This window comes from Lampris incognitus, chromosome 3 (assembly GCF_029633865.1).
Source record: "Lampris incognitus isolate fLamInc1 chromosome 3, fLamInc1.hap2, whole genome shotgun sequence".
NCBI lineage: Eukaryota > Metazoa > Chordata > Actinopteri > Lampriformes > Lampridae > Lampris > Lampris incognitus.
In genome coordinates this window covers 23553830-23579914 of record NC_079213.1, presented here as the reverse complement: position 1 = coordinate 23579914, position 26085 = coordinate 23553830, and the positions used below count along the sequence as shown (strand labels likewise).

At 45.8% G+C, this 26085-nt stretch overlaps 2 protein-coding genes across 2 annotated transcripts in view; both read left to right on the top strand.

Annotated features, from left to right (window-relative positions):
* The window catches only part of gramd4a (GRAM domain containing 4a), an 83696-nt gene that overhangs the window by 9096 nt on the left and 48515 nt on the right, over nt 1-26085 (top strand). Inside the window, exons 2-3 of the mRNA XM_056275920.1 lie at nt 993-1206; nt 16140-16260. Coding sequence (XP_056131895.1) covers nt 993-1206; nt 16140-16260 — 335 coding nt within the window. The remainder of the gene's footprint in view (nt 1-992; nt 1207-16139; nt 16261-26085) is intronic.
* On the top strand, nt 1086-11107 carry LOC130109166 (E3 ubiquitin-protein ligase TRIM39-like). The gene is made up of 2 exons (XM_056275921.1): nt 1086-1206; nt 9242-11107. The coding sequence occupies exon 2, from the start codon at nt 9244-9246 to the stop codon at nt 10897-10899; it is 1656 nt and encodes a 551-aa protein (XP_056131896.1). The 5' UTR covers nt 1086-1206; nt 9242-9243; the 3' UTR covers nt 10900-11107.

Here is a 26085-nt window from a genome sequence, read left to right as displayed (position 1 = left end):
CCTCGTGAGGATGTGGGCATGTTTATTTCAGTGACATGGGATGTGACAGAATTAATTTTAATAGCATAGACAGGATGGGGGGCCATACCATGGACTGATTTGCTGTTCCATTTTACCTTATGTAATTTATGTAATTCTTATCTAGATTAAACTCTCTTGAATGTGTTCTTTTTTTTAATCAAAGCTGTTCTTGCTTTGTTTCAAGTAATTCTTATCTAGATTAAATGTGTTTACACACATAAAAAATTAAATATGTAATTCCTATCTAGATTAAACTCTCTTGAATGTGTTAAAAAATTTTTTTTATCAAAGCTGATCTTGCTTTGTTTCAAGTAAATATTATCATATATAGGGTATTTACTTGTCGACACACACAATTTGTGCGGATGGCATGGTGGTCTATTCCATTGCCTACCAACATGGGGATCGCTGGTTCAAATCCCCGTGTTGCCTTCGGCTTGGTCGGGCGTCCCTACAGACACAATTGGCCGTGTCTGCGGGTGGGAAGCCGGATGTGGGTATGTGTCCTGGTCACTGCACTAGCTCCTCCTCTGGTCGGTCGGGGCACCTGTTCAGGGGGGAGGGGGAATTGGGGGAGAATAGCGTGATCCTCCCACGTGTTATGCCCCCCCCCCCCGGCAAAACTCCTCACTGTCAGGTCAAAAGAAGTGGCTAGCGACTCCACATGTATCAGAAGAGGCATGTGGTAGTCTGCAGCCCTCTCCGGATCGGCAGAGGGGGTGGAGCAGTGACCCGGACAGCTTGGAAGAGTGGGGTAATTGGATGGATACAATTGACAATAGGGGAGACAAAGGGGGCAAAATCCAAAAAAAGAAACACACAATTTGTGGATTTCCTGTAGTGTCTGCTTTGTGGGTGAAACCTTTTCTGTGACGTTTGCATTTCCTGGCAGGGCTGCTCCATATGCATTTGTCCACGCATGTTCAGAGCCTCATCCCTTCCAATAGCCCTGGTGTCTTGTGTCCCTACAGGGTTGCCGTCCGCCATGTTAAGGTAAAGCCCAGGTGCGCGGTGTTGACCATGCTCAAGCGCCTGGACAAGATCCGCTTCCGAGGCCCCAGGACGAGAGACGAGTTTCCGGATCTGGCCGAGTCGCCCCCTGCCTCCGACAACGAATGTAGTGACGACATTCAGCCTAGGCCGAGAGCAGCTACCAGGGAAATGGAGGACTTGCTGCGAGACCCTGTAAGCATTCAGTGTGTGTGTGTGTGTGTGTGTGTGTGTGTGTTTGTGTGTGTGTGACAGTATGCATTAGCCCAGCGTTTCCCAACCCAGTCCTCAAGGAACCCCTATCCTGCAGATTTTCATTGTAACCCTGCATAGGTAGCCCTGCTTGTACTTACTCAACCAATCATCTCACAGCACTTAATTATGCAAGGTGTGCAACATCTGACATAATTCATTGCTGATTGGTTGAATAACTACAAACAGGTACCTAATTCAGGGTTGCAAAGGAAACCCGCAGGATAGAAGTTCCTTGAGGACTGGGTTGGGAAGCACTGCGTTAGACCATGTGCGAAGGATGGTAGACTCCTGAGTCATAACCCGAGTTCCTCTGTTGATCACTCTTAGTGGAGGAGGGGCCACTTAGTCCCTCATTACTTATTTCTTGCACTTTCTTCTTTTCGTCTTTCGCTCCTCTCCTTTCACTTTCCCTCGCCCCGCGCTGTCTCTCTTTCTGTATGAGTCTTGTCTATCAAGTAGATTTTTTTTTTTGTTATTTTGTAGCTACATTCAGCCTTGGTTTTCTAGTACACACACATGCGTACACACTCAGAGCAGTGTTCACTTGTACTCATTAGTTCTGTCTGAGAAGGATGCTGTGACCCAAGTTTGACTCGAGCATTATTTCCAGAGAAGATGAAGACGAGGCAAACAGACAACAAGGGGGAGAGAGAGTGACTAAAGAACAAAAGAGGGAGGAAAATGGGCGGCGTGTTTCATCTTTTGGATGTTGTCTCAACACTCCAAGTTAATTTACCGGTTGTGGGGGACTGAGAAACAACACTGGGCTGTTTGATCCAAGTGCCGTTGTTTCTGAATACACCACTCTGTGCTGCTGAGGGAGGCAAAGGGAGAGGAAGATAAAGGGTTAGCGATGGGGATGGAGAGAAATGAGGGGGTAGAGGGAAGAGATGCAGATGATGATCAGAGATTTTTGAATGGGAGAAATGTATAGAAGAAGCAAAGCAGGGAAAAAAAGGGAGGGAGATGATGGAGGGCGACGTGAAGAAAAGTGAGGAACGTCCAAAATGCTGGATAGCTTGAAGAAAGAGATGAGGACAGGGAGATGGAAAACTGGACAGGTGGAGCGAGAGAAGGATGAGAGGAAACCGAATAGAGAGAGAGGGATGGTGAAGGACGAATCACCTCAATAGCAAGGCACTGAAAACAGACACAAACACGCCTACACACAACCTCAATATTAAACATGATTTTGACTTAATTTTCTGATAGTACTGTGTCATTACAGCAGCGCAGTCACGATATTTGCAGCCCCTCTCGTCCTTGTAGTGGACTGAAAAAAACATCTTTATGCTCAATAATGCTCAATAATCCAGGTTAAAAAAAATCACAGAAAGTTGAACCAGTTCATCTGGATATAACGTTTATTGAGAGAGAAATGTTTCATCACTCATCTAAGTGACTTCTTCAGTCTCAACTGACTGCAGGTATCCCCACCCTGATAAGTCAAGTCAATTTTATTCATTTAGCCCAATATCACAAATTACAAATTTGCCTCAGTGGGCTTTACAGCAACACAACATCCTGTCCTTAGACCCTCTCATCGAATAAGGAACAACTCCCTAAAAAAAAAAAACCTTTAACAGGGAGAAAAAATAGGAAGAAACCTCAGGGAGAGCAACAGGGGAGGGATCTCTCTCCCAAGATGGACAACGTGCAATGGATGTTGTGTTTACACAATTTACACAATACAACATTGAAAGAGGATAAACAGAATTATAATGGACTGAAATGAAAATTTATGAAGAATATGATGCACAGGATGCCAAGCAGTGTCCAGATGCCACTGGAACAATCTAGGACCCAAGCCACGTGACCAGCATCACCATGTAAAAACAAAAAACAAAAATTATATGGATTCATAAGATATATAAAAAGAAAATGTGATGAAGGGAATCCCAAGCAGCGTCCAGGTGGCGGCCCCCCATCACCACGGAGACCCGGGAGGAGAACCGACTGCACGTGCACACAAGGGAGACTCGTATGACACCATTCACACACAGAAAAAGAGAAAGGAGAAGACGTCATTTCGAGAGAGAGAGAAAAGACATGTTAGAGAAGAGAACAGTAATAAACAATACAGTGGCATAACAACCGAAAATAACGATCGGTTTCATATGCAAATTGCCGTGAGCAGATATGTACTATTCACCGAGGATTTGAGAATGGTTGCAATCACAGCGTTGTAAGATGGTTGTGTGGTTTTCTGCAAAGATGACCCGGGGGAGCAGAATTCTGTCCGTCTGTATGCAAGTGGGAGACATTTGCTACTTGCGTTGCTCATCTACCAAATGTAACAGTGCCGCATTTAGGTCTGTCTAGCTCCAGTTAACAGTAGAAAAATTGTCCCTCCAAAAAAGAAACTCGCATTTGCACGTAACGTGGAGCCATTTAGCAGCGGTACTCGGGTGTGAACGTTTCTTCCTGCCCCATTCAAACTGGAATGGCCGTCACGTTCCATTGAGCAGGGGAGCTTTATCTAACCCACTAGCCATCGAAAGTAATTTCATGCATATGATTGCTAATGCACCTTAAGAACAAGCAGTGAGGGTGGTGACCGTAGTGCCTGGATGAATCATAGTAAAATAATTGCATGCTGGCCATATCTGATGAATTGCGGTGATGTATGATTCAAGTGGTGCTTTCTAACGTACCAGCAGAGATGGCGAAGGCTTTGCCTTTGGGACACCGCGGCTCTTTTTCAACCGAGTCATTTTCTGCCCCACCTTTTTAAACCTACTACTGAATTGGCTTGCTGAATGCCAGTGGTCTTAAAAGACATGTTATAACCATGCCACATTCGCATTTTGCAATACCACGGCATGCAATGCCCTTGTTACTGCCATGATGAGTAAATAATATGCCGTGGTAATACCAAGTCCTTCCATGCAAATGCTATGCAAATACCGTGCCTCGTTGGTATCTAGCTGATTCTGTCATGCAGCGTTATGTTATTCCCATACAATGCCAGTGCACTTCCTGTACCATATCATGTCATGCTATGACAGTAAAAAAAACAATATCGGGTCAGATTGTGTCACACAGTTGAACTTTTTAAAGCAAACCTTTGATTTTATTTTAAAAAAAAGTTTCTGGGATCCTGAGCCAGCATTGGCAGTTCCCCTTGATCTATTCAGTCTGTCTGTCTCTCTCTCTCTGTCTGTCTGTCTCATAGTATGTCGTGTGTGTTGTTTTTCTCAGTGTGAGAACGCATTTAGCCCTTATTGAACGGTGTGCATGACAACGTGTGTGTGTGCCTGGGTGTGCCCTTGTGTGGGTGTGTATGCTGGATTTTGTGCGTGTGCCTTTTAATATGTGTGTTTGTTACCTCTGTGCACACTAGGAAAGCATTGGCCACATCACAGCATTGATGAGTCACACTCGCAGAAACCCCAAAATAGGCCGAGCTAAGCTAGTTCCCTTCCCCTCTGGGATACACAGACCCACCCACAAACAGAGACACTCCCTCATCTCTCCATGTCCATCTATCTGTGTAACTGAGAGCTCTCTGATTTAGTCCTCAAAAGCTGCAGGAAGGCTGATGTGAATCTGACTTGAGGCCACCAGTCCTATGTTGACAGCCGTCTGTCTATCCGCTCTACAGGACCAGATCACATGACTTGGGTCTGTGTCTCATGTTCCGCATCAGAAAAAAGAGGGAGAATAGGATGATTTAACCCTTTTCCTCCACACTGAATAGGTAAAATGTCATTGTGTGGTTTTATTCTATCATAGATCAGCAAAGGATTACCTGTTGGCGTCCCTGGGCTTTAACTGTTGTCCTCTGTCCGCCCATGATACATTTTCTCATATGCAGAAACAGGACGATGTGATGCAGACAGGACCCAAAAACACAAATCTCTGTTTCAACTGGACACCTCGGGTGTTTAATTAGCTACTTAAAATTCTAATTCTAGGGTGTCTGGGTATCATAGTAGTCTATTCCGTTGCCTACCAATACGGGGATTGCCAGTTTGAATCCCCTTGTTACCTCCGGCTTGGTTGGGTGTCCCTACAGACACAATTGGCCGTGTCTGTGGGTGGGAAGCCGGATGTGGGTATGCGTCCTGGTCACTGCACCAGCGCCTCCTCTGGTCGGTCGGGGCGCCTGTTCAGGGGGGAGGGGGAAGGGGGGGAATAGCGTGATTCTCCCACGCGCTACGTCCCCCTGGCGAAACTCCTCACTGTCAGGTGAAAAGAAGCAGCCGGCAACTCCACATGTATCAGAGGAGGCATTTGGTAGTCTGCAGCCCTCCCCGGATCGGCAGAGGGGGTGGAGCAGCGACCGGGACGGCTCGGAAGAGTGGGGTGATTGGCAAAGTGCAATTGGGGAGAAAAATAGGTGGGGAAAATAATTCTAATGAATGATTTGTTCAGTAAAGTATTTCAAACCATTTGGAAACGCATACTTTAACTATTTTGTCTTGCTATTTTGTACACGTCTTCACGGATATACACTACCGTTCAAAAGTTTGGGATCACCCAAACAATTTTGTGTTTTCCATGAAAAGTCACACTTATTCACCACCATATGTTGTGAAATGAATAGAAAATAGAGTCAAGACATTGACAAGGTTAGAAATAATGATTTGTATTTGAAATATGATTTTTTTTACATCAAACTTTGCTTTCGTCAAAGAATCCTCCATTTGCAGCAATTACAGCATTGCAGACCTTTGGCATTCTAGCTGTTAATTTGTTGAGGTAATCTGGAGAAATTGCACCCCACGCTTCCAGAAGCAGCTCCCACAAGTTGGATTGGTTGGATGGGCACTTCTTTGAGCAGATTGAGTTTCTGGAGCATCACATTTGTGGGGTCAATTAAACGCTCAAAATGGCCAGAAAAAGAGAACTTTCATCTGAAACTCGACAGTCTATTCTTGTTCTTAGAAATGAAGGCTATTCCATGCGAGAAATTGCTAAGAAATTGAAGATTTCCTACACCGGTGTGTACTACTCCCTTCAGAGGACAGCACAAACAGGCTCTAACCAGAGTAGAAAAAGAAGTGGGAGGCCGCGTTGCACAACTGAGCAAGAAGATAAGTACATTGGAGTCTCTAGTTTGAGAAACAGACGCCTCACAGGTCCCCAACTGGCATCTTCATTAAATAGTACCTGTTAGAGCCTGTTTGTGCTGTCCTCTGAAGGGAGTAGTACACACCGGTGTAGGAAATCTTCAATTTCTTAGCAATTTCTCGCATGGAATAGCCTTCATTTCTAAGAACAAGAATAGACTGTCGAGTTTCAGATGAAAGTTCTCTTTTTCTGGCCATTTTGAGCGTTTAATTGACCCCACAAATGTGATGCTCCAGAAACTCAATCTGCTCAAAGAAGTGCCCATCCAACCAATCCAACTTGTGGGAGCTGCTTCTGGAAGCGTGGGGTGCAATTTCTCCAGATTACCTCAACAAATTAACAGCTAGAATGCCGAAGGTCTGCAATGCTGTAATTGCTGCAAATGGAGGATTCTTTGACGAAAGCAAAGTTTGATGTAAAAAAAATCTTATTTCAAATACAAATCATTATTTCTAACCTTGTCAATGTCTTGACTCTATTTTCTATTCATTTCACAACATATGGTGGTGAATAAGTGTGACTTTTCATGGAAAACACAAAATTGTTTGGGTGATCCCAAACTTTTGAACGGTAGTGTATACCAAGTCCAGTTGCACTCGATTCAATTCCTTTGGATAACCGTGACCTGGATGAATGAGAACATTCAAAGACCGTCTTTTGAAATGAATATTGGCAAGCAGCAGTTCAATACTCGTGCTGGTGGAATGGTAGTCCTGCTCCCCAGCAGTATTTACTGCACTGGTGAAGCACAGTCCATGTTTATCCTCAAACAAATTTAGCATGCTAGCTAGCTACCAAGCTGACACCAGTTGAACTGGCATTAACATTGCATTGAGTGGTCCTTGGAAAAAACAAAACAAAAAAAGAGGCAAATGGCTGAGACTACATGATGTACATTAGGTGATCAGTTGTAGTCAAGTGAGTCTCTTCATCGCAAGCCTCTGGTGACTTCATGTTCTCTCCTATGTATCTGTTCTTTCTTTCTTTCTCACTGTGTGAATGAAAAATAATAATACTGTCGTTTTTGCACATTCCGCCTGTTTTCATTTACAAAAAGATGCACACACCTGGCCAGAAAAGCCAAAAAGACAAGTTGTTAATCCAGGCAATGAACTGTGCTTCATAAAGTGACTGAACATTTGACTTTTTTGCAGCTGATTTTTTTTTTTTAAACAGGAATTGAAACGTGTGTGAAACTACAATTTCAGACTTCATTTCCCCTCATGTTTAAAAAGGATGACGCCAACCGACAGCTATTGCCACCTCATAACATGCAAGCGCCGTCTGGGATGAGAGACAAGCTCTCCCAGAGTTTAACGTCCTAGTTGAAAGAAAAAAGGTTTTTGGTGACTCTACAGTTTGGCTTTTCGGTTGTCCGATTCGCCTTTTTGAAGGCTCATTTGGGCCAGTGGAAAGACTTAAGTGGCCGAAGGCAGCTCGGTGGAGCGTTTGAAAGGTCACGTGATCAGTAAACAGGAAATCAGAGAGGGGCAGGGCATGCTTTCACCGTGTTTAAAAGTGAAAGTGGGATGGAAAGGCTGATTTTTATCCTCGTGTGCAGACGGATCCCTTTCGCTTCTAAACACGAAACCATTTTGTTTCAAAAGACAACTCCGTGGATGAGGAGAACCTCAAAGAAACACAACAGGTGAGTAAAAATTCTCCATGTTTATAACACAGCTCATGTGCAGATAAGTTGTTGTTACCCTGTCTGTTAAACTAATAATGCGATTACTGTGAATAGCTGGTTAATGGTAAAAAATTGCATTAAAGGGTGTGTATACGGGTTGCAACAACCTGATTTCTACAAAATCTGGACAAATGTGTAGCTTCTTTGAATCGATCTACAATATGGCTGCTCTTCCTATACTTCCTGTTGCGGTAGCAACGGTCCTCAAGAAAGTGTATCATAATTTTCTCCACTGTCTTCGTGTTATTCGTTCATGCAGTACATTTTAAAATTAATGTTCCTGTGTGCAATCCTCTCTGGAGGTTAGCCGTTATCGAGCTAACCGGGTCTGTGTCTGTGGTGGCAGACTGAAAACCATTAACAGGATGTTGGTATTGTCATCCACTGCAGACACTGAAGGCCATGTCAGTGTCTGCCAGGCCAATAGATAAGTGAATAACTTAAACTTGCGTGACAGCTGAAGAATTTGAGGGGGGGACGCATTTTGTGTGAGATGCATAAATAAGATGCCAATGTTTTAAAAAGCATTGTATTGTGGCAAGGGATTTTTTTTAAACAAATTGTTGGGTTGAAAAGTAGTCTTGCCAAGTCTTGTGTTTTTCAGGCTTTTGACTGGGAATGCTGTTATGAATTCTATCCAGGGAATTTCCTGTATCTGCCTTTTGTATTGATTTGTAATAAAAATAGAAACGGCAGATGTTCACTGGTTTACCATTTGAATAGCTGACACTGCTGAGACATACAGTGAACATAACAGCTGAATGTTCAGTTTATGATGAAACCAACTGGTTAATAGCTTTTTTATTTTTTTAAATTTTTGATATACTCTATTAATCCCTGTGGGGAAAATGCACTCTGCATTTAACCCATCCTAGCTGTGTAGCTAGGAGCAGTGGGCAGCTGCCGTGCAGCACCCAGCGACCAACTCCAGTTCGCCTTGCCATGCCTCGGTCAGGGGCACAGACAGGAGTATTAACCCTAACATGCATGTCTTTCTGATGGTGTGGGAAACCGGAGCACCCGGAGAAAACCCACCACAGACACGGGAAGAACATGCAAACTCCATACAGAGGATGATTTTGTATTTCAAGTCCCCGTTAAAAACTCCATAGTTTCTTTGATTGTATAATGCTGTACTTTTGTGTTGCACAGCCTCATAGTTATATAATTCTGCAGACTTGTGCTTTCACTTTTGCTTTCTGTCTCTAGATATGGCCTCAGTCAGCAGTCTCCTGTGTGAAGCGCAGTTTCACTGCTCTATATGTCTGGATGTCTTCAGAGAGCCCGTGTCCATTCCATGTGGGCACACGTTCTGCAAGACCTGCATTACAGATTACTGGGATGGCAATGTGTGTCAGTGCCCACTGTGTAAGAGGACTTTACATTCCAAACCAGATATGTTTGTTAACGTTTTGTTAGCAGAGATGGCTGCCAAGTTTACAAAGTCGGCTAAGAAGAAAACTGTCAACATCCAACACCTGCAGCCTTCCAACACAGGAGAGGTTTTCTGTGACATCTGCACAGAGGATAGGCTCCAGGCTCTGAAGTCCTGCTTGGTGTGTCTAGCCTCTTACTGCCAGATTCACCTGGAGCCACATGGGAGAGTGGCCTCCCTTAAAAGGCACATATTGATCAATCCTGTCGAAAACCCAAAGGACAGGGTGTGTGACAATCACGAGAGACCCCTGGAGCTGTTTTGTAAGACCGACCAGACCTGTGTGTGTCAGTTCTGTACTGAGCTGGACCACCGGACCCATGACATGGTTCCTCTTGAGGAAGAGTGCAGGGAGAGGAGGGATCAGTGGAGAAAAAGAAGGGCAGAAATACAGCAGATTATTGAGGATTGTCAGAAGAAAGTGAGTGAGATCATTTACTCAGCAGAGCTCTCCAAGAAGCAAGCAAAACAAGAGATTTCAGACACCATTGAGGTCTTCACTGCCCTGGTCGCCTACATACAGGCGAGCCAGACTGAGCTGATTGAGACAATTGACAAGGAGCAGAGTGCAGTTGAGAGACGGGCCAAATATCTCATCGAGGAGCTGGAGAAGGAAATCGCTGACTTTAAGGAAAGAGCCTTGGAGGTAGAGCAGCTCCTCTACCATGAGGACCTCCTCTATCTCATCCAGAGAGCCCCCTCCCTCCCCGTCCATTCATCCAACAGGGACTGGTCTGACATTAGTATTCAGAGGGATCAGAGTCTGGGAAACATTAGTATGTCATTGGTCAAGCTAAGGGAAACACTTGGTGAAGAAATGGGGAAGCTGTGTGATGAATTTGAGCTGAAGAGGGTCCAACAGTATGCTGTGGATGTGACACTGGACCCTGATACGGCACATCCCCAACTCATCCTCTCTGAAGATGGGAAAGAGGTACTAATTGGAAATGGGGAGAAAAATCTTCCAGTCAGCCCAAAGAGATTTTCGTATTGTTTTTGTGTTTTAGGAAAGCAGAGTTTCTCCTCGGGGAGATTGTACTACTATGAGATTGAGGTGAACTGGAAGACTGAATGGGATTTAGGAGTGGCCACAGAGTCTGCCAAAAGAAAGGGCAAAATTATATTGATACCAGAGAATGGATACTGGGCCATATCATTGAGGGATGGAAACCGGTACAGGGCTTGCACTGATCCCATAGAGACCCTTACTGTGAAAGGGAGGCCGCAGAAGGTGGGAGTGTTGGTTGATTATGAGGTGCATCTGGTCTCCTTCTATGATGTGGAGGCCAGAGCACATATCTACTCCTTCTATGGCTGCAACTTCACTGAGTTTCTCTACCCATATTTTTTCCCTGGCCTGAAAAAGAATGATTTAAACAGTGCCCCATTAGTCATCTGTTCTGTTAATAACAAAGAACAACCACAACTCTAAAATTAACAGTCAGATTAAATGTTTAATTTGGCAGTAATCACCTAAATCCCTTCACTTTTACATGCTGTATTTGGTACCCTCTGTAATTGAAAACAATTTGTGAATAATATTCAGGGGTTCTTGTATAATCGCTTTTTATTACAAGTTTATTGTGTTTAAGTCTGTAGAAAAACAAGAATGCATGCATATAAATAATAAATACGATTTATGTGGCATCCTCTGTATTTCTTTTCAGCTCTACATTTTCCATGTAATTGTTTTTAATGATCATAATCATCTGGGTGGCATGGTGGCCTGGTGGTTAGCACTGTTGCCTCACAGCAAGAAGGTCCTGAGTCGAACCCCAGGCCATCCCAGATCCTTTCGGTGTGGAGTTTGCATGTTCTCCCAGTGTCTGCGTGGGTTTCCTCCGGGTGCTCCGGTTTCCTCCCACCATCAAAAAGAAATGCATGTTAGTGTTCATACTCCTGTCTGTGCCCCTGAGCAAGGCAATGGAAAGAAGAACCGGAGTTGGTCCCTGGGCTCTGCAGCTGCCCACTGCTCCTATACAATAGGATAGGTTAAATGCAGAGAACACATTTCATTGTGACCTACAATGACAAAAATAAAGTGGCTTTCTTCTTAAATTTGTACAAATAAATTGAACAACAGTACAATTTTTCAGGTTGTTTATTATTTATTTTCTTTTTTCCTTTTGTGCTGCGCCGTCCGATAATTTAACGGATTGAACATTTTGTGAATAGTAATGGCACGCTATTTTGAAGTTGGTTATTTTGAGAGTTACAGTAGCAATATAGGGAAATGTGTTTTGCAGGATCTCGAGCATTTTCAAGGTTTTTCTTCAGCAGTCAGGATATGTTGAGAATAGTCCGAGTGGAGACGCGAACTCAGACTGCGAGGAATCTGGGTGTGATCCTGGACGACCAACTGTCGTTTGCGGCAAACGTTGCATCGGTTGCTCGCTCCTGCAGATTTCTCCTGTATAACATCAGGAGGATTCGCCCATTCCTCACCGGTGAGACGGCACAGGTGCTCATCCGGGCTCTGGTCATCTCCCGACTGGACTACGGCAACTCCCTCCTTGCTGGCGCCCTGGTGTCGGCCATCAGACCTCTGGAGCTTGTTCAGAAAGCTGCAGCTTGTCTGGTGTTCAACTGCCCTAAGTTCTCCCACACAACTCCCCTTCTCATGCCCCTCCACTGGCTCCCAGTAGCTGCTCTCATCCAGTTTAAGACTCTGGTGCTAGCCTACAGGGCAGTGAAAGGAACAGCGCCTCCCTATCTCCAGGCCATGGTCAAGCCCTACACCCCCGCCCGACCACTTCACTCTGCTGCCTCGGGATGCCTGGTTGCCCCGTCGCTCAGAGGCCCCTGCTGCCGATCGACCCGGTCACGGCTCTTTTCTGTCCTGGCCCCACAGTGGTGGAATGAACTCCCCACTGATGTCAGGACAGCGGAGTCGCTGTCCATCTTTCGGCGCAGGTTGAAAACTCACCTCTTCAAGAACTACTACTCTGTTACTTGTTCTTAGCACTTACTGTATTCACTCATTTAAAAAAGAAAAAAAAATCTCTTTCTTGCGCTTTTACTTTAGCACTGGTTTTGCTCTTAGATGCTTGTTTAGAGAGAAGATGCACTTATGACCTCTGATGACTAGTAGTTCTCCTGATTTCCTACGTTAAATGCACTTATTGTAAGTCACTTTGGATAAAAGCGTCGGCTAAATGACTAATGTAATATAATGTAATGTAATATTAATCCTTGTGCAAATAAATTCAGCTCAGTAGTTTTACCTGAAAACACAGCAAGGTGTGTCTTTATGCATGCTCAATAATACAGGTAAGGAAATCCCAGAAAGTTGAATTAGTTCATCTGGATACAACATTTATTGAAAGAGAAACGTTTCATCACTCATCTAAGTGACCTTTTCAGTCTCAGCTGACTTCAGGTATTCCCACCCTTATAAACAATACACTGGCATCACGACCGAAACCGATCGGTTTCATATGCAAATTGCCGTGAACATTAACTACAGTTACAATAGCCCTGTGTATGTAGCGAATTCGGGGCAGCCGGGAACCAAACCCGGATAGCCCGCACCATGGGTGACTGCGCTAACTAGTCAACTAAAGGATCCGACCCGTTAGCCAAGGGCTAGTGAGTCTAGTCATCCATGGTCGTTACATGTACTGTTCACAGGGGATTGGGGGAATAGTTGCAATCACAGCTTTGTAAGATGGCGAGCGATGTACTCTTAGCCCCCCTCGGTTCAGGGATGGTCGTTCCCTCTTCACATAGATGACCTCTCCAACTCCCCGTTCAAACCAGTGTTCCTCCCTATCAAGGATGTGCACACCCTCATCCTTGGAAGAGTGGCCACTGGCCTGTAGATGGGTGTTGACTGGAGTCCTGGCCTGACGTGTTGTGCCATTTTCTTGGTCAACGTCTGTTTGGTTTCCACGATGTACAAGCCACGGCAAACCTCCTGGCACTTAACAGGGTACACTGTATGTGCCGGGGGACCCAATCCTTGGGGTGGACCAACTTCACGATGTACAAGTCACAGCAAACCTCCTGGCACTTAACAGCGTACGCTGTATGTGCCGGGGGACCCAATCCTTGGGGTAGACCAACTTCATGATGTACAAGTCACAGTAAACCTCCTGGCACTTAACAGCGTACACTGTTTGTGTCGGGGGACCCGATCCTTGGGGTGGACCAACTTCTGGCGCAGCGTGCTTTAGGGTTTGACAGCATCTGAGACGCGGTGTTTGGAAAATACGCGTCACAACTGTTTTGACACTCCTGCCACATACGGAATCACCTCTGACAGCTGCTGTCCTTCTCTCTTCAATCAGCTGGTGCACTGTTTGTGCACCTTCCTGGCTTTGACAAACGCCCAGTTAGGATAGCCACACTTAACCAGGGCCTCTTTAATGTGGGAATTCTGTGGGATTTTAATGGGGAGAAATTGTTTGCTGATACCGATGAGCTGACCGATACGTTGTGCAGCCCAAGTGTGTGCCATTTTGATGCTCATATGTTGAACTTAGGGTATGTGCACATTTCCACTCAATAGAATAAACAAATGGCTAGGGGGTGTACAAAATAAAGCCTCTTACTACGTCCAAGGCAAATGTTTGCCTTCAACTATACCGTAATTGTGCGTTTCTTCATCTGTTGAGATGGATTTTGACGGGCTTAAAACGGCTAGTGTCGCTTAGCTTAGCGTCGCCGTCTCTGCAAGCATCCACCCTGATTCTGGTATCACGGTAGCGTCAAATGCTGAAGCTCAGAAGGGAAAAATGGAAGCATTACTTGGGATGAAAAAGATAATTATCCGGGCATGTAAAAAAGCGTAGCTGTCATTAACAGGCTACAGGATCGGCCAGGTCCTGCTATCAGAATGAGCACACAACGTCTGTGCCGTTGACGTAGCATTTATTAATGTTTCTTTGATATGGCGAGGCCTTTTAGATAAATTATAACTGTTCCACGTGTCATCTTTACTTAGAATATTCAACATTTCCAAGGAACGATTGGCAGTAATTCAGTAATCCAATAATCCTGTGCCGGGCGGGAGAGAACGGGGGTAAATTTACTCTGAACAAAGACATTTAGGCCTGGTTGAAAATTTAGTGAGTTGGCACCAAATGTTGTTAAAATAATCCACACTGCAGGTAGTGAAAGAGTCATAGGTATTTGCAGGTCTTTGCGGTTTGAGTTGTGTATCGCATTTTAACAATCGGGGAGTGTATTATATAAACCATATCCAGATCGATTAGCCCAGCGGATAGATGAAATAACATAATTTTCACTGAACAATCCCGATGCGGCAACAGACCATTTCATCTCGACGGTCTGCTCCCCTCCCTCTCCCTCTCTCCCTCCCTCCCTCTCTCTCTCTCTCTCTCTCTCTCTCTCTCTCTCTCTCTGTCCTTCTCATTCTTTCCCCTGGTGTGTGTGTGTGCGTGTCTCTCTCTCTCTCTCTCTCTCTCTCTCTCTCTCTCTCTCTCTCTCTCTCTCTCTCACTCGTTGTCTCTCATCCCATCCTTTTATTCTCCCTGACATACTTCCATAAAGGACTCAAAGTGCTCTATTCAAGGACCTCTTTTTTTTCCACTTGCTCTCTCCCTCTCTCCCCTTTCCTGTCTGTTTCTTTCTCCACCCGCCTGTGTTGTCAGGCTTTTGGCTCTCTCCCAAGCAATTTTTTTTTTGCAGGTCACTGTCTGTTTCTGCTGCATGATCCACTCGCTCTTTTTCCTGGTCCTTACTCTCACTCAGAGTAAGCACAGTGCATCAGGGCACAAGTGTGTGTGTGTGTTTAGGTGTGCACAAACGATGCTGATTGCTACTGTGAAGAAGCTGCTGCAGTGTGTGTGTGTGTGTGTGTGTGTGTGTGTGTGTGTGTGTGTGTGTGTGTGTGTGTGTGTGTGTGGGGCAAGAGTCTCTTAAAGTGACATCCTCGCCATAGTCGGGCGCTGACGCTCAACCTGCAGCAACTGCCATGCGAGCACGTCTGATCCTTTCCTTTCTTTGGACTCCGTTTCCTCCGCTCAGTCTGCTCTCTCCCTCCATCTTCTCCCCGTCCCATCTCACTCGCTCTCTCCCACTGTTTTTCTCCTTTCGTCATCGCTCACTCCTCTCTCCTCCTGTCTCCATCGCTTTTGCTCGGCTCTTCCACACACCCACATGCGCTCGTGTGTGTGTGTGTTTGTGTGTGTGTGTTTTAAGCCAGGTTGGAGTCCTGAGTAAGGGGTGTGTGAGTCATCGTTCTTGCATTTTCTGAAAAACGAGGTATTTCCCCCTCTCTTCTTTCTCTTTTCTCTCCTCTCTCACCTTCCTCCTTCCGCTGCTCTCCGTGTGGACTCTGACTCAGGAGGGAAGACGTTAGCGTGAGTCATGGCTAGATGATCTGGGCATGTTCGAGCATGTGTGTTTATGTTTTTGTGTGTGTGCGAGTCTATGTGAAGTGTGATTAAATTAGATATTCCTAATATGGGCTTCTATACATTTGTCATGTAGTTTTAACACTTAATCTTCGTTCTCTCTCTCTCTCTCTCTCTCTCTCTCTCTCTCTGTGTCTGTGCATTTTGGTGGTGATTGTAAATGTGCTTGTGTATGCACGACTGTGCCTGTGCTCATAAATATATGTGTGTATTTGCATGTACGTCCACATGCAAAATTGTGTGTTTGTGTGTGTGTGTGTGTGTGTGTGTGTGTGTGTGTGTGTGTGTGCAGGCAGGTTCGGGGTCGCCAATCATGGCTTCGGCCATCCAGGACTTCCAGAGGACGGAGTCAGATCGACTCAGTGAGGTGAAAGGTCACCTGGAAATTGCCTTATTGGAGAAACATTTTCTGCGTGAGTAAATGAGCACACACACACACACACACACACACAAAGCCTGGGGTTAACCCACCAAAGTGCTTTCAAGTCCTTTGTCTTGCAGAGTGCAACTGATCAGATCGCCCCCATAACTGGTGCAGAAGTCCACCCAGACCTCGCTAAACTCTGCTCTGCTGAGATTAACTTGGAGAATTTGTTTTCATAATCAGCCAATGCCAGGCTGTTGCATGTGTCGTGGAGCGGGTCAGGGTTGAGCTGCAGCGTGGCCTGTGAGTCGTAGGACTGCTGTCTGAGGTGGAAGTTGGTTTGAGTCCATGCGATAACGTGAGTCCAGTCCAGGTCATAGTGTAAAGTGTTGGGCTTGACACAGACCTGTTTCCTGCTCCGTTGGTGTCATAAATTGTGCCCTTTGACCACTCTGGTTAAATGCGTATGGGTGTGGCTGGTTCCATGTACAGATGTGTAATAATGGGGAAAATAAATGGAAAGCCCCCCCCCCCACATACACACACACACAGTTTCTAAGAACTGGCTGTCCTGTACCATAGTGCTGCACATGGATGGGTCCATGGCGTGTAATGGACTGTGAAGTGCATTACACACCATTACACGAGCTACCTCGTCAGGCCAGGACGCCGCAGTCTACACCCATCTACAGGCCAGCGGCCACCCGTTCAAGGATGAGAATGTGCACATCCTTGATAGAGAGGAACGCTGGTTGGAGTGGGGAGTTAAAAAGGCCATCTATGTGAAGAGGGAATGACCATCCCTGAACCGAGGGGGTGGGGTGGGGTGGGGTGGGGGGGGGGCTATGCGTACATATGTCGCCATCTTACAATGCTGTGATTGCAACTATTCCCCAATCCTCTGTGAATAGTACACATGGCCATTGTAACTCAAGTTAATGATCACAGTGATTTGCATATGAAACCAGTTGGTTTCGGTCGTTATGCCACTGTATTGTTTATAAGGGTGGGATACCTGCAGTCACTTGAGACTGAAGAGGTCACTTAGATGAGTGATGAAACGTTTCTCCCAGTAAATGATGTGCAGATGAACTGATTCAACTTCCTGTGTTTTCCTTACCTGGGTTAGTGAGCATGCATCAAGACGGACTGAAGTCCTTTGCCCCCTCGTTATTTAGAACTGTGTGTGTGTGTGTGTGTGTGTGTGTGTGTGTGTGTGTGTGTGTGTGTGTGTGTGTGTGTGTGTGTGTGTGTGTGTGTGTGTGTGTGTGTGTGTGTGTGTTGTATTGTTAGTGTCAGGATGCTACCAAGACTAGTGCTCCCTACAAAGAGCCTTCTTCCTCTTGTTCACTCTTTGCTCTTTCTGTCTGCGCTCCGCCTCCTTCTCCTCCCTTCCTTCCTTGCTTCCTTCCTTCCCTGTTGCTTACTTTTGAGATTGAGTGTGCTTTCTCCCTCAGCTCCTTTGATTTCTTTTTTTCTGCCTCCCTTTTCGTGTTCTCCTTTATATGTTTGATCTCCAGTTTTCCCTCTCTCCCCCTCCCTTTTCTCCCGTTGCGGGTGTCTGCCTCAGTGTTGCGTCCCTTCATTCCTATTTTCCCCCCGTTCCGTTTTTTTTTCTTCCCTTTCCTGCACCTTTTTGTGTCTCTTTTTCCCCTCTCCCCCTCTCACAGTCAGACATGGCAGTATAATTAGCCATGGTTCATCATCTCTCCTTCTGAGAGTCGTTCTCTCTCTCTCTCGTTCTCTCTCTTTCTCTCTCTTTCTAGCGAATTTGCTGCAAAATGGCTAGGTTAAATAGCTAATCAGACCTTGCCTTGGAATTTAGTGTACAACTGTGAAGGTGTGGGGCTTCAAACCATGCTGCTTTTCCCCCCCTGTGCCGTGGTCCATCTGTACATGCTCTCTTTTTGTCTCTCTCAGTCCATCTGATTTTTTTCCTCTGGTTTCTATCTGTTTTTTGATTGTCCAATCTCTCTCTCTCTCTCTCTCTCTCTCTCTCTCTCTCTCTCTCTCTCTCTCTCTCTCTCTCTGTCTCTGGTTATCCATTTCTCCTGTGTCTCTTTATCTTTGCTACCATCACTGGCCATTGTAATGATACTTCTGGGAACAGTGAAGCGTGACAGCCCATTACCACCTAATGCGGCCCTGAGTTCGCTGCCCTTCATTCGTGATATGTCGTGTTCTGCCCTGCTCTGCTCTGTCGAGCTGTCCATTTCTGCTCCCTCACACTCCCCACTGCTCAAAACAGTTGTGTATGTGTGTGTGGGTGTGTGTGTGTGTGTTTGTTTATATGCATGCTATTTGTAACGTGTTGCAGTTTGCCATTTGGGACTGATAGTGAGATGTATTCTTCATTCTTGGCCTTGGAATGGGCTTTATATGTATGTGTGTGTCATTAATGAGCCCTAATGAGATTATGTGGGAGAAACAAGACGTGCTGTTGCTGTTCATTGCTGAACTCTGAGTTGCATAAGACCCCTGCTATAGTTCACCATCAGCAGAACAATGCAGTATGGAAACACGCCATGAAACCCCTTAACAAACTGTCAGAAGAGCGGCCATAGTATACATAGGAAAATACTATGTATTACATAGAGACCAGTAAGAACAAAAATATTGGCTGCGGGGGCGCCCCGGTGGCTCACCTGGTAGAGCGCGTACCACATAAGGCTGAGTCCTTACCGCAGCGGCCTGGGTTCCAGTCCAGCCTGGACCCTTTGCTGCATGTCATCCCCTCTCTCCCCCCTGCCTGTACTGTCTCTCTCTATTATCACTATCAAGTAAAGGCAGAAAATGTCAAAAAAAAAAAATCTTAAAAAAAAAAGGTTACACATCCAGTTTATATGGAGATTGGACCGATCAAGTATTTAACAAAACCCGCGTTAATTCATTTCCTCAACAAATGAAGCAAAGCAAAAAGCGAGAAGACAGTGGCTGCGTTAGATGGGCTCTGATGGATGTTGCATATGAAACAGTGGAATTCAGTCTAACACGAACATCCTGCCCCGTTCCCTTCCATCTTGGTAGTTTTTCGTTGACATAATTGGTCTTGACCTAGCCGTCAGGCAGACCGGCAACTCAACGGAAATGTCGAAAAGTTTCCTCACCAATTTGTCCCGTCAAAGTTCCCTTAAGCTGGACCCTGAATTTCTGCTTTCTCCGTCACTCGGAACAAGAATGTTGGCCAAACACCCCCATGGTAAACAACTACCACAATTTTAGCTCCCACGATCTCACCGTAGCCTCCGTGTTTAGTATTTGTTTAGTACTTGTTTTGTTTAGTTTAGTATTTGTCTGTCTGAGAAAATATATATATTTTGATCATTTACTGTTTTTTTGGGGGTGGATTTTTTCCCCCTTTTTCTCCCCAATTGTTCTTGGCCCATTACCCCACTCTTCCAAGCTGTCCCGGTCGCTGCTCCACCCCTTCTGCCGATCCAGGGAGGGCTGCAGACTACCACATGCCTCCTCCAATACATGTGGAGTCACCAGCCACTTCCTTTCACCTGACAGTGAAGAGTTTCCCCAGGGGGACGTGGCGCATGGGAGGATCACGCTATTACTTTCAGTTCCCCCTCCCCCCTGAACAGGTGCCCCGACTGACCAGAGGAGGCGCTAGTGCAGCGACCAGGACACATACCCACATCCGGCTTCCCACCCGCAGACACGGCCAGTTGTGTCTGGTGATTCGAACCGTTGACCCCTGTGTTGGTAGGCAACGGAATAGACTGCCACGCTACCTGGACGCCCACCATTTTACTGTTTTGATTCACAATTAAGTTTTTGCTTCAGTCAAAATATTCACAACACAGAAAAGACTCGGTACATAACAATTCTATTAGTGAAGGTTAGTGGGTTAAATGAGAATACAAAGAAAGATGGACGTGAGTGAAGACTATCAGTTTAATGTTAATTTAATTGTTTACAAAGTTGTATTTAGCAAAACGTCGCCCAGGAAACAGGTAGGCCTCCATGATAGTCTTTCAAACAGAGAGAAAGTGTATTCTCTCTCTCTCTCTCTCTCTCTCTCTCTCTCTCTCTCTCTCTCTCTCTCTCTCTCTCTCTCTCTCTCTCTCTCTCTCTCTCTCTCTCTCCCTCTCTCAGAAAAATGCCTTGAACTCATGCAGTATTCTTGAACAAACACCACTAGTCACCCACCTACAGAGAAGGCACGAGTTTCCATTCCATATGGGGGACGTGTGTGTGTGTGTGTTGTTTTTGTTTTTTGTGTGTGTCCCACACTTATTTTTAGCATCCGCTGTGACATGATCAGTACTATTCTGAGGGCACTTAATTGGTTAATTAGCAACCATGCAAGTCTTTGGATGCAAGATCACACACAAGGAGGCACACACACAGTTTTTTACCCCTCTCTCTCTCTCTCTCTCTCTCTCTCTCTCTCTCTCTCTCTCTCTCTCTCTCTCTCTCTCTCTCTCTCTCTCTCTCGCTCTGTAATTAAGGAAAAGTGTAACCGATGGCGTCTAATGTAATTTTATGCTACTTTGACCTTGCAGAAGGGTAAAAGATTGGGGTTAAAAGCGTTTATCAGTCTGCCATCAGTTGTTATGGGCTATAATTATACTTTATACAGCCGAACTTTAAGAAACTATCTCTTTTATTCCTGCTGTACTCTGTCTGCACAGCGGCAGGAGGGGTGGCTGTGCGTGGGAAGTGTTGAAAACTAGTCTCTATCTTGTGTTGTCCATGAAAGAAGGCTGAGTAAAACTTGGAAGAGGGAAAAAAAGTCATCCGCATGGTAACAGGGAACCAGAAATAGAAGTAAACATAGAAACATGTTAAACCCACAGAGAATAGACTTGACCAAAGATTTGTTTTTTGTTTTTTCCAGTTTTCAGCAACAAAATAATGGGGCTTTCTGCAAAGCATTCTAGGCGAGAGAGAGAGAGAGAGAGAGAGAGAGAGAGAGAGAGAGAGAGAGAGAGAGAGAGAGAGAGAGAGAGAGAGAGAGAGAGAGAGAGAGAGAGAGAGAGAGAGAGAGAGAGAGAGAGAGAGAGAGAGAGAGAGAGAGAGAGAGAGAGAGAGAGAGAGAGAGAGAGAGAGAGAGAGAGAGAGAGAGAGAGCCGATAATTCCTTTCATTCACTTCAAAACACTGGCTTTTGTGTGGTAATGAATGTGCATTGCTATTACAAAATTGTCATCTCCTGCAATGTGTAGTATATTCAACAGTGCTCCAAAAAGTAGATGATTAGTCATCTGAAACAAATCAAAGGTTGGATCAGTTCATCTGGATACAACTTCACTCAACTCAGTGACATCTTCAGTCTAAACTGACTGCAGGCATCCCCACCCCTTATAAATAATACAGTACAATACAGCTGCATAACGACTGAACCTAACGACCAGTTTCATATGCAAATATGGGTGTGGCCATTAACTAGAGTTTCAATGGCCATGTGTGCCATCACAGAGGATTTGGGAATGTTTGCATCCTCTGTGAATAGTACAGATGGCCATTGAAACTCTAGTTAATGGTCACGCCCATATTTGCACATGAAACTAGTCGTTGGTTTCGGTCGTTATGCAGCTGTATTGTTTATAAGGGATGGGGGTACTTGCAGTCAGGTTAGACTGAGGATGTCACTTAGTTGGGTGATGAAACATATCTGTCAATAAAAGTATCCAGAAGAACAGATTCAACCTTCTATTTTCTTTTTTGCGACCCCCCCCCTTTTCTCCCCAATTGTATCCGGCCAATTACCCCACTCTTCTGAGCCATCTTGGTCGTTGCTCCACCCCTCTGCCGATCCGGGGAGGGCTGCAGACTACCACATGTCTCCTCCCGTACATGTGGAGTCGCCAGCTGCTTCTTTTCACCTGACAGTGAAGAGTTTTGCCAGGGGGACGTAGCGCGTGGGAGGATCACACTATTCCCCCCAACCCCGCCCCCCACCACCACCACCAAACAAGCGTCCCAACCAACCAGAGGAGGCGCTAGTGCAGCGACCAGGACACATACCCACATCCGGCTTCCCACCCACAGACACGGCCAATTGTGTCTGTAGGGACGCCCGACCAAGCCGGAGGTAACACAGGGATTCAAACCAACGTGTTGGTAGGCAACGGAATAGACTGCTATGCTACCAGGATGCCCCCAACCTTCTATTTTCTTACCTGGATTATTGAGCATGCATCAAGACATCTGAAACAAAGTTTAGATGGGTTTCAACATCAGTTTTGGAAGTCCTCAGCCATCAGATGGTCAGCTATTGACACATCTCCTTGTTGCATGCAGGCAGGCAGGCAGGCAGGCAGGCTGCAGCCTGTCTGTACAGAGCTCTGTTAGGTCACAGCCACCAAGCAGAGAATGATACAAGCACAATGGAGGTGTAAATTATGTAAGGGGTTTTAGCTCCACACACTGAACTGCACTGAATCTGCACTGCGCTAGGTGTGGGTGTGTGTGTGTGTGTGAGAAACTGCAAAGCATTTGTGCCTACCTGCATGTGTCTCGTGTGTCGTGACTATGTCCATACGTGTGTTTATGCCTCTTTGTGCGTTTGTTTGTACCCATGTATGTGTGCCAAGATTCATAATTTTGTACAGTGAGAAGCATAATTTTGTTGAGCTGTGATCCTGCGATGGTTTTAGGATTGTCCTGTTCCATTTCAGGTGTTGGTACAATCCCAAGATGGCGATATACATGCAGGAAAATGTCACGCGTTGTGGAACAGTAACAACAATACACGTGCAAAGACACAAAACCTTAAAAAACAGGACCACAGGAAAAGATGGGGGAATATATTGATTCTGTAATTTGGGCTGCAACACTGAGCTTGTCACGATTACTGATGATGAAATGGTGGAGGGCAACACTACTGACATAACACCTACTAATCCTAAAGCCTTGTTTTTTTAATATCTAACTCTTCTATTCTCTTTCTTTTTTTGGTCACTCATTTCTTGTTGTATATCTCGTTCTCTTTTCTGTCTTTTCCTCAGGTTTTCTGTCATGCTTTGCTCTTTAACTCACCTTCATTCATCTATCTGACTTTCTCTCCATGACGTTTTTTTCCCCTACCGTTAAGAGCCTCGTTTTCACTCAGAGATGTGAAAGAATATTGGCAAGCGGACAAGAAAACACACAACCTAAACATATGGACTGTACACGAGTCTGGCGGATAATCAGAAAGACCAATACTTTATCCCTGCTGACGGCCGACCTTGTGCTTACAAGGCCGCGGCACATTCAAGCCTGAGTTAGTGAGTATTTGTGTCCTTTTGTGTTCTGTTTTTCTTTCTGCGCTCTGCTATCGTTCAGCTCAAGTACAGGTTTATCGTGCACGTGCTTAGTGGTGCATGTGGGTGGGAGGCCATGGCGAAGGTCACTGCAGGGGGTACAGGCTGTGGACTCACCAGCAACTTGCTGATCAATACAGTGTCCTAGCTGCTGTCCTACTTAACACACACACACACACACAGACAGACATATACACATGCACACGCACACACTGCTGCAACAATACCGCTTTAAGCAGTTGGACACAGGGATCGATCATAATAACAAGGGATGTAAGGTTATTCCGACCTACAGTTTGATTGATGGTGCTAGGTTAATGGTACCCTGTTGTCGCGCTGTCACAGCTGATGTTAATTAACTGTAACTGAGATGATGGCGTAGGTTTGTTTGTTCTTTCCCAAGTAGGACGGAATGAATAATGGAGATGATGCCTTGTTGCATTGATGCTGTAACGTTGATTTGTGTATTTTATCGCCCAGCTGTAGTTGCTCACGTCAAATTTAAGCCTGTCAGTGGGTGTCCGGGGTAGCATAGCGGTCTATTCCGTTGCCTACCAACATGGGGATCACTGGTTTGAATCGCCGTGTTATCTCCAGCTTGGTCGGGTGTCCCTACAAACACAATTGGCCGTGTCTGTAGGTGGGAAGCCGGATGTGGGTATGTGTCCTGATCGCTGCACTAGCATTTCCTCTGGTCAGTCAGGGTGCCTGTTCGGGGGGAGGAGATAGCATGATCCTCCCACGTGCTACGTCCCTCTTGTGAAACTCCTCACTGTCAGATGAAAAGAAGCAGCTGGTGACTCCACATGTATCGGAGGAGACACGTGGTAGTCTGCAGCCCTCCCCAGATCGGCAGAGGTGGTAGAGCAGCAACCTGAATGGCTCGGAAGAGTGGGGTAATTGACTGGATACATTGGGGAGAAAAAATGGGGGGGGGGGTTTAAGCCTGTCGCTGACAACCTATACAGCCCCCCCCCAGCGTATACTTAGACATGCTGAAGGGTTAGAGTGTGACTGTTTTGTTAAAGGGCATCCTGCATGAGGGAATTTACACCATTTTTATACCTCTAGATGCTGAACCCACAACACCGGCACAGGACAGGACCACGATCCACAATACATTTCACTATAACAGCCACAGGCAGTTCCACATTCTCTTTGCAAGTCATTACAGCAAAATGCTACATAACAAGTAGCAATCAAACAGGAACAGAGTAATTCAAGGTTGATTAAGTAGGTTGATAAAGTAGCCAGTTCCCGCTAGTGGGCTTCTGTTGTTATCAAGAGAAACAAAGGATCTGCTGTATGCAAATGTTAAAGATGCCTGCAGCTCCACTGTCCTGCCCCTTCTTGGTAGATCAGACTGTGACTTAGTTCTGCTCACACCATCATACAAGCCTTTTGTTCAGCAGCAACCGGTGACAGTGAGAACAGTGAGGAAGTGGTCTCACGAGGCCATGGAGACGCTGCGTGGTGCCCTGGAAGCCACTGACTGGAATGCCTTGTATGAGCTGCATGGTGAGGACATTGATGGTATAACAGACTGCGTCTCTGTGTACATAAGCTTCTGCACTGACAACTCCATCCCCACAAAAGAAGTTTGCTGCTACCCAAACAATCAATCCTGGATTATCAGCAGCCTGAAGACCCTACTTCATGAAAAGAAGACAGCCTTTTGGAAAGGGGACCGGGCGGAGCTCAAACATGTACAAAAGGAACTAAATCAGAGACTGAAGGAGAGCAAGGACTCTTACAGAAGGATACTGGAGGAAAAACTGCAGAGGAATAAGGCTAGGGATGTCTGCAGTGGGATGAGAGAGACCACCAGCTTCCAGAGGAGGGGCTGAGGTGCTGCTGAGGGGAATTTAGAGCGGGCAAACGAGCTGAACCAGTTTTTTAACAGGTTTGACTCGTGCCACCTCACCTCCAGCAGCCCCCCACAGTATCCCTCTGAGCTGCCTACCCATTCAGCCCCAAGGTCTGTCCCTTTCTGACATTCATTCTTCCCCTGTTGACACCCTCAGTGGAGGCCCCAGGTCTCGTTCACCCCCCTCCCTCTCACTGACCACCACTGTAGACCCTCCCCAAGCTGGACTATACGTAACAGCCAAATAGGTTAAGAAAGAGCTGGAGAGACTTCACCAGGGTAAGGCTGCTGGACCAGATGGCATTAGACCACATGTTGAAGGCGTGTGCTGACCAATTATGTGGAGTACTCCAGCACCTTTTCAACATGAGTCTGCCCCTTAAGAGAGTTCCTGTACTATGGAAAACATCATGCCTGGTGCCAGTGGCTAAGAAGGGGCATTCCACATTCCTGCATGACTACAGGCCAATAGTACTAACCTCTCACATAATGATGGCCATGGAGAGATTGGTTCTAGCATACCTCAGACCACTGGTATTCTCATCATTAGACGCCCTACAGTTTGCGTATCAGCCACATGTGGTTGTCCATCCATCCATCCATTATCCAAACCGCTTATCCTGCTCTCAGGGTCGCAGGGATGCTGAAGCCTATCCCAGCAGTCATTGGGCGGCAGGCAGGGAGACACCCTGGACAGGCTGCCAGTCCATCACAGGGCTGATATACACACACACACACACACACACACA

Bases quoted from the DNA above. Each gene is read 5' to 3' on its own strand.
- LOC130109166 (XM_056275921.1), top strand. From the start codon at position 9,244: ATGGCCTCAGTCAGCAGTCTCCTGTGTGAAGCGCAGTTTCACTGCTCT.